The sequence below is a fragment of the Carettochelys insculpta genome, chromosome 3, assembly GCF_033958435.1.
Source record: "Carettochelys insculpta isolate YL-2023 chromosome 3, ASM3395843v1, whole genome shotgun sequence".
Taxonomy (NCBI): domain Eukaryota; kingdom Metazoa; phylum Chordata; order Testudines; family Carettochelyidae; genus Carettochelys; species Carettochelys insculpta.
Window position 1 is genome coordinate 76,708,142 of NC_134139.1, and position 12,157 is coordinate 76,720,298.

General features: G+C 39.9%; 1 protein-coding gene across 2 annotated transcripts in view; it reads left to right on the forward strand.

Moving 5' to 3' along the window:
* PCNX2 (pecanex 2) overlaps window positions 1–12,157 on the forward strand; it is a 258,263-nt gene that overhangs the window by 211,241 nt on the left and 34,865 nt on the right. Inside the window, exons 26-29 of one of the 2 annotated variants that reach the window (XM_074988650.1) lie at window positions 6,345–6,598; window positions 7,981–8,220; window positions 8,576–8,578; window positions 10,095–10,198. In XM_074988650.1, the coding sequence (XP_074844751.1) occupies window positions 6,345–6,598; window positions 7,981–8,220; window positions 8,576–8,578; window positions 10,095–10,198 (601 nt within the window). The remainder of the gene's footprint in view (window positions 1–6,344; window positions 6,599–7,980; window positions 8,221–8,575; window positions 8,579–10,094; window positions 10,199–12,157) is intronic. The other variant, XM_074988652.1, reaches the window with a different exon arrangement.

The window sequence follows — 12,157 nt, forward strand, 5'->3', positions numbered from 1 at the left end:
TTGAATGTTATGAGAGCTACATATTTAGTCTGAAAATGAAAAGTCCTTAGCCTTTTATATATATTATTGTGTTAGCATATTTGGTGTATTTTCCTGAGAAAATTAAAAAGGTTTGTCCCTTTTCTCAGTAGGTTTGCAAATTGAAAAGCAAAAGCATGTTTTTATTTCATCGATTATTTTTGCAACAGTGAAATGTTTTTTGCTGGATAGATGGCCATCAAATGGAGTCATTTTGTGTATCCTATTGAGTCAGATGAGAGTCATGAGTTTCAATTTCCTGACTTTCATTTAGGTCAGGTAATTCTGTCAGAGTGCAAGTGAGTTTTTAAATCCTGATGTGTCAGGAAAAGAGAAAAGTCCAGTTCTTACACTGGTTTCCTCCTGGGCTCAAATAGTTTGACCTTGCTTCACTGAGTTGGCTCACATTTTTACATTAACAGGAGATTTTTGGCAATCATCCATCATGGATATCTTGCAAATTAATCTGTCTCATCTATACAAGCAAGTGTCTCAGAAAATGATTAATATAGTACAAGAAGTAATGGAACTGACTCTCTTTATAAAATGTAAAAGGTTTTTCCCTTAGATTTTAAAATTACTAATTACCAGTAAAATAGCCTCCTGTATTTTAATATTTAACAGTGGTACACTTAATTATTGCTTACATTAATGAACTTTGTGCTTCACTGCTTTTCAGTTTTATGAATAATTTTTGGCTCAGATTTTTGAATGCTTGGGGTTGACAATACTGACTGATTCTGCTAGGTCAGGAAACCTCTTTGGAGGAAGGACAAGATGTGATTGTTATAAAGTAAATCTTATTACCCATATTTATAACACTCTGGCCTGTCATCTGAAAGCCAGTGCCCCTTTCAAGTAATAAATATAAAACCTGAAAAAAGAGTAAATACTGTGATTTGTCATTAGTGCCAAATTCAAAATCTCAAATGGGACTTCCTATTCAATAACACTTGCTATTTGTTCCTTTGGGCAACCTAAATATGTAAAATAACTAACTGGATTGCTTGGTTTTTCCCTGACTCTTTGTTAGAAAATCTTTTCACATTTAGAAAATCCTGACCTTTCAACATCCAAATGCTAATAAAAGTGCATGTTCGGAATGGCCAGAGTTCAGCCTACAGTTTTCTGCAACATGACCTGTGTGTTTGCCTCAATCTATGGAACGATGCTGGACTTTGGGACCTGTAATTTTCAGAGGTTGAACTTCACAGATAGTTAAAGATGATGGTGTCCACAATCTGCCTTATTTTTATGCACATTAGCATGACTCTTTGGGCTCCTGGCAAGTTGTCAGTATGGCCCTTAACTTCACAAGTGTGCCACACACCCTTTATGGTTATAATTCCTCCCTTTCGAAATATTTTTCTGACAAAAGCATAAAATCAATTTGCTATAATATTGTTTACATTAGGGTCGAGGATGAAGATTTACTTTTTGTAAATTCCAGTTTAACATTTTAAGGTCTGGCTTTTCAAAAAAGTTAGACAGAAAAAAAAATGAAAATAATGCAAATATTGTATTTTTCTTTGGCATTCAAACTATTTAACTGTGTGTTATATGCTGGGGACTGACTGACTAAGCACCAGTTTGGCAGAAAAGAACCTGAGGATTATAGTGGATGAGAAGCTTGATATGAGTTAAGTGTGCCCTTGTTGGCAAGAAGGCTAATGGTATATTGGGATGCATTAGTAGGAGCGCTGCCAGCAGATAGAGAGAACTGATTATTGCCCTTTATTCAGCACTGGTGAGGGCCACATCTGGAGTATTGTGTCCAATTCTGGGGTCCCCATTATAGAAAAGGTGTGGAGAGAGTTCAGCGGAGGGAAAAAAAAAGAGTAGGGACCTGGAGAACAAGACTTAAGAAGAGAGGCCGAGGGATTTGGTCATATTTAGACTACAGAAGAGAAGACTGAGGTGGTATTTGATAGGAGCCTTCAGCTACCTGAAGGGAAGTTCTAAAGAAGATGGATAGAGGCTGTTCTCAGTGGTGACAGATGACAGAATGAGGAGCAATGGTTTCAAGCTGCAGTGTGGGAGGCCTGAGTTGGATATTAGAAAAAAAATATTTCACCAGGAAGGTGGTGAAGCATTGGAATTCATTACCCAGGGAGGTGGTGGAATCTCCATCACCAGAAGTCCCAGATTGATAAAGCCCTGGTTGGGGTGAATTATTTGGGATTGTTCCTGCTTTTAGCAGGGGGTTGGACTCAATGACCTCTGAAGGTCTCTTCCAACCCTGTGAATAGTTTTTTGCCCTGTTTACTTTGATTACAGTGTCTTTACTTTACTTAAGAAAAAGATCCATTGACCAAGAGGTCCAAGAGTAGTTGTGCCTTTTTTGTAGTTTTATGTTAAACCTTAATTCTTGTAGAAATCTATTCAATGCAAAGTAGAAGCAGTTCTCTTTGTATCTGTCTTGCTGTAAATGTCACACTGATGAGTCATGGTTTATATTTTGTACAGGTTGAACCTCTGTAATCCACACACTCTCTTCCAGTAACATCCATAATCTGGCATGATTTTAGTCAGCTGAATATTCACTTACCATGAAGATGGCCAAGTTTCCCATGGTTCTATAAAGTTTGTTTCCAACCACCAGTCCTGGTTCTCAGTGTTCTATGCTGTGATTTAGCTATAATTTAGCCCTACATGTCTTCTAAGAGCCCAGTAAGCAGTGGAAGTGTGGGTAATGTGCTAGACAATATTGACCTCCCATGGTTTGGCAAACTCAGTCAGGTTCCGAAGATGCTGGACTAGAGATGCTCAACCTATAGTTGACTGAAAAAGAGAATTTTTTTGTTAGGGGTATCTGAGGGGATATATTAATCTGCTTTACTGTATGTACCTATAGCACTTATATTGTCGAAACAGTAATGTTTATTTGTGTGTGAACTACGCTACAATACTCTTAGGTTCTTCATCTGTGTTTAGGAAACACAGCACATGCAGTAGGTATTACCTCTGTCTAAATAATATTGCTAATTATTACTACAGACAGATGTAGCCACATTCTTCTTCCTTATTCCATGGGTGCAATAAAATTTACTTCAGTGTGTTCCTCTGCATAGATGAGAAGGAAAATTGGCCCATCATAAATTCTAGGGGGAATTTCAGTGAATTCACTGAGTTATTGATGGTAGTTCTGATTTTTCTCTATGGGATCTAAATCAATCACATTCTCATTAGGAGTTGTAGAAATAATTTTAAATGCAAGCCAAAAGGAAATGTCCACAGTGGTTTTTTTTAAATGAGATAGTTTTTGTTCTACTTTTAACTATAAAAATAGTGTGTATCATCTGGAGTGTGTACTTTCTGGTATGTGAGGAGCAACATTCAATGTTACTCTGCCCATCAAAATTAAGTGATGGAGGAAATTCAAAAGTAAATCAGCTAATGATTAAATTTAAAAAATTATCCTGTCAGGGAAATAATAAACAACAAATGAGAAACTATCTGTAAATATGGTCTTTATTTCAGATCCAAAGTATTGTGCTTCCAGTATCCTGTCCAGCCAGCTAAAATTTAACTGAGATGGTCTTCTCTCTGATGAATGACATCTCCAACAAATTTCTCCATTTGAGATCAGCTGAAAGCTAAATTCAACACCTCTCTTACTGAGTGAGATGTGATATTTGTAAAGAGTCCATTCAGGATTTATGTATTACTTAAAGTTGACTGAAGACCTCAGATTGGGGCTTAGGTTGGATTTACCTAGTTGCATGCTTTTTGTAACAGCCTGTGAATGAATAAATGTGCTCACCAAACCGAGCTGGGCTTTAATAGTGCATACCACAGATGTTCTGTGAGCTGCACTGGTTACGGATAGATTTCCTGATGGAATTCACTGTTTTGGCTTTACTTGTTCGTGCTGCAACTTGTTGGGGACAAGATGAACGGATTTTAAGACTGGAAGGGACTGTTATGATAATCTAGTCTGACCTTCTGCATAAAGTGAGGCTTAGAATGTCACTAAATCCGTGTCTACACTATCCAAAAACTTCAAAATGGCCCTGCAAATGGCCATTTCGAAGTTTACTAATGAAGCGCTGAAATACATATTCAGTGCTTTATTAGCATGTGGGCAGCTGCGGCACTTCGAAGTAGCCGGGGTCCTTTCAAAAAGGAGCCCCGTCTGGATGAGCCACGCGGCGGCGAGCCACATCAATTTCGAAGTCCCCTTATTCCTTTGAGCAGATGGGAATAAGGGGACTTTGAAGTAGGCGGGGTACTTTCAAAAAGGAGCCCTGTCTGGATGAGCCGCATCAATTTCAAAGTGCCGCAGCTGCCCGCATGCTAATAAGGCGCTGAATATGTATTTCAGCGCTTCATTAGTAAACTTCAAAATGGCCATTTGCATGGCAATTTCAAAGTTTTTGGCTAGTGTAGACGTAGCCTAAGTGTTTCCTGCATCAAGACATTACTTCTGGATGAACTTGAGCATGTCTTTCTAAAACCTGAATCAAATTTTTATTTGAAGACTTCAAGGCCATATATAACAGACTACTTCTCATGGTCTACTCTCACGGTAGCTATCACTGGGGGCATTTAAGAGAGGGCTGCTTTGATTTAACTGAGAGGGTGTTGCTAGCTGTGCTGTCTCTCTGTAATCTGCCACCTAGGAGACCTGCCAGCACCTAGGTTGGTTAGTCTCAAGTTTATTGACCAACAAACGTAGCTTCAACTGACTGACGCTATTTGGTAATTTGATCATCTAGCTTCGGGCAGTGAAGAGTTTTCTAGGTCCACATGTTTATTTGTCTGTTCCCTTGTAACCTTTAGTCCAGTGTTTAGGACACTTGCCTAGGCTATGGGACATTCAAGTTTGAACCTGTCCTGGGGAGCAGAGACTAGAGCACAGATTTACCTCGTCCCTTATGAGCATCCAAATCAGCAGGTGCCAGGTTATTATAGGGTGTATGGATTCAAAGTTCATAGAATCTTAGGATTCTAGGGCTGGAAGGGACCTCAGGAGGTCATCTAGTCCAGCCCCCTGCCTAAAGCAGGGTCAACCCCAACTAAATCATCCCAGCCATGACTATGTCAAGCTGAGACTTAAAAACCTCTAGGCATGGAGATTCCACCACCTCTCTTGGCAGTGCATTCCAGTGCTTCACCACCTTCCTGGTGAAATACTTTTTTCCTAAACCTGCATCACTCCCTCTGTAACTTCAGACCATTGTTCCTTGTTCTGCCATCTGTTATCATTAAGAACAGTCTCTCTCCAGCCTCTTTAGAGCCCCCTTTCAGGAAGTTGAAGGCTGCTATCAAATTGCCCCTCACTCTTCTCCTCTGCAAACTAAATAAGCCCAAATCCCTCATCCTCTCCTCATAGGTCATATGCTTCAGCCCCCTAATCATTTTTATTGCCCTCTGCTGAACCCTCTCCAATGCATCCACATCCCTTCCATACCTGGGGGGCGGGGAGCCCTAACTGGACACAATACTCCAGATGTGGCCTCACCAGTGTTTGAGCAGAGGGGAATAATAACTTCTCTAGATCTGCTGGAAATGCTTCTCCTAATGCACCCCAATATGCTGTTAGCCTTCTTGACTACAAAGGCACACTGTTGACTCATATCCAGCCTCTCATCCACTGTATTCCCTAGGTCCTTTTCTGCAGCACTGCTACTTAGCCAGTCAATCCCCAGCCTGTAACGGTGCTTGGGATTCTTCTGTCCCAAGTGCAGGACTCTGCAATTCTGAAATATTTATCAGGCCAAAGCGGTAGAGAGTGAGAATCACTCTTGGCTGATGATTTAAGTTATTCACCTGGGAGGCATGAGAGGTGGATCCTGTTTACCAACAAAATCAATTACTTACCAACCTTTACTTGTGACATACTACAACATCTATATTCATCTTCAGTGCATTTTTGGAGGAAGTGGGTTGGGAATGAGGTGTTTGTTAACGTGCCTGGTGTAAGTCTAACCCTCTGCCAAGATGCAAGGTTTAAAGAATACCTATATAAATTAAACGCCCTCCAGTTGGCAATTCATCCGAAGCCTTTATTGCTGTTTTCCTGTGAGCTTTTATTAGGGAAGTGGTATAATCAAATATGTGATACTGTGTAATTACGCAAGGATGCCCAGACCGTGAGATTGGGCCTTTTGACTTCTATGGCTAGAAACAATAAATAACTGATGTAGCCCTCATTACTGTCTGCTGTACACAGCTCAATTAGCACATCTAATTTATTGATATAGCTCTTTTTGATTTGTCTTCGAGTATGTGCTTGAGGTATTTGGTTACACTTTTAGCTTTGAATGGGATCTTTCTTTCTTCCTCCTGTAACTGCTATTGCGTTATCCTTTCTAACTCACAAGGGACATATTGCCAGCAGAGAGAAGTGGAAGCTATAACAGAAGGAGATGAAGACAACGAAGGCTGCTGCTGCTGTCAGCCAGGGCACTTGCCTCATTTGCTATCCTGCAACGCAGCCTTTAACCTCCGATGGCTGACATGGGAAATAACACGAACACAGTATATACTGGAAGGATATAGCATCATTGATAACAATGCTGCCACAATGCTGCAGGTGTTTGATCTGAGAAGAATACTCATCAGATATTACATAAAGGTAGAGTATTAGTGAAGAGAGTTTGCCACAAAATGGAATTGTCTATCAGTCAGCTTTTGTGTTAACCATGGCTACGTCTACACGTGAAGCCAACATCGAAATAGGCTATTTCAATGAATAACGTCTACACGTCCTCCAGGGCTGGCAACGTCGATGTTCAACTTCGAAGTTGCACGGCACCACATCGAAATAGGCGCTGCGAGGGTACGTCTACACGCCAAAGTAGCACACATCGAAATAAGGGTGCCAGGCACAGCTGCAGACAGGGTCACAGGGCGGACTCAACAGCAAGCCGCTCCCTTAAAGGGCCCCTCCCAGACACAGTTGCACTAAACACCACAAGATCCACAGAGCCGACAACTGGTTGCAGACCCTGTGCCTGCAGCATGGATCCCCAGCTGCCGCAGCAGCAGCCAGAAGCCCTGGGCTAAGGGCTGCTGCCCACGGTGACCATAGAGCCCTGCAGGGGCTGGAGAGAGAGCATCTCTCAACCCCTCAGCTGATGGCCACCATGGAGGACCCGGCAATTTCGACGTTGCGGGACGCGGATCGTCTACACGGTCCCTACTTCGACGTTGAACGTCGAAGTAGGGCGCTATTCCGATCCCCTCATGAGGTTAGCGACTTCGACGTCTCGCCGCCTAACGTCGAAGTTAACTTCGAAATAGCGCCCGACGCGTGTAGCCACGACGGGCGCTATTTCGAAGTTAGTGCCGCTACTTCGAAGTAGCGTGCACGTGTAGACACAGCTCATAAGTGTTAAAGAGGTCCCATTTCACTTTTTATATACTGTCCCCATTGACAGGCAACAACGCCAAAATTCTTACTGCAGAGAGAAGAGAGCCATTAAAAGAGGTTTTTTTTCTGGATACAGTTCGCACTCTCACAGGTTCATTGTGGTGGATTGCTAAAGAAATGGGAAAACCGCACCCCCAAATCTGAAAGTTCACATGGGAAAAAGGAAATATTTATGACCATATACAACTTCATTTTATTTTTGAAAAATGTGTATAAAGCTTTAATCATCATCACTATCGACTCTGGCGTATGCAGTATAGACACTTTACATTCTCCAATTAATTTACCCAGATTTTGGCATTGTCTACACCATATACACTCTTCAAAGTATGGTACTTATGATTAATATTCTTTTTAAGTTCCATTAATTTATATTCTCTTATTATTTAGCTGCCTTATTTCTCATTTAGACATACAGTATTACTATCACACAAAATATGAATCAATGATGGAAAGTAGCAGGAATAATATGCAAGATTACAAATAGTGTCATCTTATTCTAATTTGTTCTTATATGTTATAAAAGAGCTGTTTCTGTTTTTAGCACAAGTCTAGTGACTAACCACATTGCATTTTGTCAACAGAGTATAATATACTTTACTGCAAATTCGCCCAAAATCTCACACTGGGTAAAAGATGAATCAATCCAGAAGATGCTGCAGCCTTATGCCAAATGGCATTACATTGAACGTGATCTCGCAATGTTCAACATTAACATTGATGAGGACTATGTTCCATGTCTTCAGGGAATAACCAGAGCTAGCTTCTGCAGTATTTATCTTGACTGGATTCAGTATTGTGCTAGAAAAAGAAGAGAGGTGAGTGTGTGTCTTTAACATCTAGCAGGCATGTCAAACTCACAGCCTACTGAGGGCCACACAAATGAAAACTGAGAGCTTTCATGGCCACAAAAGAAAATGTACTTCTATCGGAAAGTCGTAGTTATTTATTATTATTATAGATTATGTTTTAGGTATATTTTGTTATATTTTAGTTGAGAATTTAATAGTTAGTATGAATTTTATTGTTTTATCCTTTTATGAATAGCTCGTAAAATTTGATGTGTAAAATTATTTGCTCTTATATAATAATTTTTAATTTAAATATAAATTGAAGGTACATTTTTAATTATTTTTATATGATACATATCTTGTTTTGTTCAAATATAAACAAGTCTAGACAGTGGTTAATCAAATAAAACAGGCTTCTGTGAAAATTTGAGATACTTTGTAAGTTTGAGTTTTTGGTCTGCACCCCAGCCAGCTCCCAGCCATGGATGGATCTTTGTGGCTGGAGCTGCTCGCGGGGCTCCGCACCCAGCTGACTCTCAGCTCTGAGGCCGCTGGGGTTCTCCTGGCCCCGCCCAGGCTCCTGGGTCTGGAGCTCTCAGCCCAGGTCTCAGATGGCCAAAAAACAAATTCAGTCGGGCCGCGTGTCTGCATGTTTGACATGTTTCATCTAGGACATTGAATTATGTAACAGTTACGCTTTTGTTGACCCAAGAATAATACAAACATTAGTTTTTGTCTAAACTCTACAGCGTAACACTGTGGGCAAATGTATGTTTTTTGTACCATAGAAAAATGCTTGAAGAGAATATTATAGTGAACCTTTGAATTTCCAACAGTTTTCTTTGAATAAGATTCCACACTTTTGTTAGTTCAGTTCTCTGCAGTAACACCCTGCATTTAGAACTTTTTATGAAATATTATAACTCTTCATTATGGAGCAACTTTCCTTGATTTCTCTGCCTCCTCAATATTCCGTCTCTCTTTAAACATTTAAAATATGGAACATTTCTCTTCTCCATTGCATTTCTCTTTCAGCCTTTTCTCCCTCCCTTTTTGTTCCATGATTTAGTTATTTTCTCCATACAATTGTTGAGATTTTCAAAGCTGCCTTTTTTTAATGTTGTGAAGCATCCTGTGGAAAAGTTTGTGTGGAAGATGCTGTGTAAAGTACAGCTGCACTGCACATTTTGAAGTTCTGTGTACTATATAAAGGGAGGTGCAAAATGTTTGCCTCAATTTCAGGAACAAGGTATGGGTGACAAGAATTGGTCGTTGTATGGGCTGAAACAGAACAAAATTTAAACTCCCATTGTGTAATTTTTCTCCTGTTTGACGTCAAGCATTTTGGAAGAGTTGTGGAGAATGGTCTGTGGAGGTGGTATATGTAAAGGGTATGGATCAAGCACTTGTTAAAATGTGGTGTCATTGTCATGATTGTCATAAGTAAGGATGGCAGTCACTAATGGCCTGAATCTGCAGATCTTCTCAGAGCCAGACTGTGCTTCTAAGGTCTGCGTGCTAAGTATGGCTTTCACACACATCCAGCTTTCCAGGTGGAAATGGAGGTATTCCCTCCCCATTGATGCTCATCAACCTCTTTTCAAGACACTCTGAACAATAAAAAAACAAACTCTGGGATCCAGCCAACTCACATAAAAACTTCTTGTTTCTAGTCATTAGGCTAAATGAGCTTTCATTTGATTTGCGGCAGACTCTTGGTCATGGTGATGATCATCCTTCCTGTTCTGTTTAGTTGCACAGGGGAGTGTTTTATTTGGGCATAGTTACGTGACAGCATAAGTCTTATAAATGTATTCATGCATTGATCTATTTTAGTTATAGGATTGTTGTAACACTTTTTATAAGGTTGCATGTACAACTAACACACTATCCTTAAACCTTTGCAGCATCTGGATTGTGATGAGGATTCACCTTTAGTAACTCTTTCCTTTGCCTTGTGTATCCTGGGTAGAAGAGCTTTGGGGACAGCAGCCCACAATATGGTCATCAGGTAATTTCTAGAAATATACTGAAAATTTTCTATGGACTTATCTTAAAGTGAGATGCTGTTTTGCTCTTTCATTTACCATGAAAGCTAAAAAGGTCCCTTGATCACTGACAAGGGCTCTTACATTCATAGATTTATTGTAAGCATTGTCATCAACTTCCTTTTTACCCTCTGTAGCATGTACAATAATGAATACTTCTGGGTTTTTTTTGTTTTGTTTTGTTTTGTTTTTTGTTTCATTTTTTTAATTTACCAAAGTAAAATTACACGCAGCAGAGAATACAGAGTAATTATCACATATAGGTTGAATTTTGGAATGAGATACTACAACAATGACCTTCTCCAAAAAGGCACGATACCACTAAATCATCTGGCTGTAGCTGGTTACAGCGAGAGATGGATTTATAGGCTAAATGACAAGAAGTCCTGTGGCACCTTATAGACTAACAGATGTTTTGGAGCATAAGCTTTTGTGGGCAAAGACCCACTTCACTAAATAGTAAATCTGTAGGCTTCTTTGATGCATCAGCGCTGTAGTCCCTGTTTGTTTTACAATAAAATGATCTTATGGAACTTTTTGGTGACCCAGGTATTAAGGACACAGCTCCAGGGCATGCACCTCAGCTTGTTCTTCTCCATTTCGATAGTTCTAAGTCTACAACAGTAAATTGTTTGGTCAAATGAAAAGTTTTATCTCAGGACTAGAGATTGTTTTCTTAAACTCAGAGGTAGCATTATGTTTTTAGTTCTGCTGCAAACAATACTGATAAATTCAAAGTATTCACAATGAGGAATTCTGTGGCTTCTTAAAGAATGTGGCTGTGTCTACACTACAGAGATCTTTCAAAAGAAGCCCTTTTGGAAGATGTCTTCCAAAGAAACTTCTTTCAAAAGAGAGCATCCACACACAAAAAAGCGGATCAAACAAGTGATCTGCTCTTTCGAAAGAGAGCGTCCACACAGCTCCGGCTCTTTTGACAGAATGGGCCAGGATCAAAAAGTCAGGCCCCATGAAGACTGCTCTTTCCAAAGAAGGGCCCTGTGGAGCATCTACACACATTTTATTTTGAAAGAAGCTTTCAAAAGAAGGTGTTCTTCCTGAAACAGGAGAGGAAGAGTAATTACAAAAGGAGTGTCACATTCTTTCGATTTACTTTTGAAGGAACACTTTTTGTGTGTAGACGCTCTGTGGGATCTTTTGAAAGAGTCCCCTTCTTTCAAAAAATCTTCCGAAAGAACTTATTAGTGTACATGCAGCCTAACAGTTTTATTAGGGTATGAGATTTCATGAGATGTATGGAGTGGAAATCACAGAAGCAGGCATAAATAAGCACTTACCTACTGAATACTTTATTTCCTCCATTTTCTCTTCTTCCAAAATAACCTTCAGTATTTACCCAGAAAAATTATTAATATTTTGCTCTGATTTTCACCTGTTTTTGTTGTTGTGGTAATAAACACTGAAATTCCCAGAAAAAAAAATCAAATAAAGTAAAAACTGCAAATAAATGGCCCTAGTTGTAGTATATATGGTCTGATCTTTGAATGCAGTTTGAAAGGGAGACACAGAAATCAAAGTCATCATCGACAACCATGGGCTCAGCACCCATTGGTGTCTGATGCCTCTCTCACTATTTCCTTCCATCTTTCCTTCTCCAGTAGGGAATGGCTTAGTTTCTGTAGACTAGCTCCTCACCAATCTACTATGTCATCTACCCATTCTCTGTGGGGTCTGCCTCTCCTATTGGAATTGTCCATTATGCCAAATACCAGGGTCTTGATTTTTGTTCATCGTTCACACTGAAAATATGCCCAAATAGCTGTGCCTTGCACTGTATAACCTTCTGCAGTAGGTTTTCTTTTGGCTGTATCTTCCTATATAATTCCTTGTTGGTGACCCCCTGCATCCATCCTATTCTCAGGATCTTTCTATAACAACTCCTCACGAATTCTTCTCTTCAA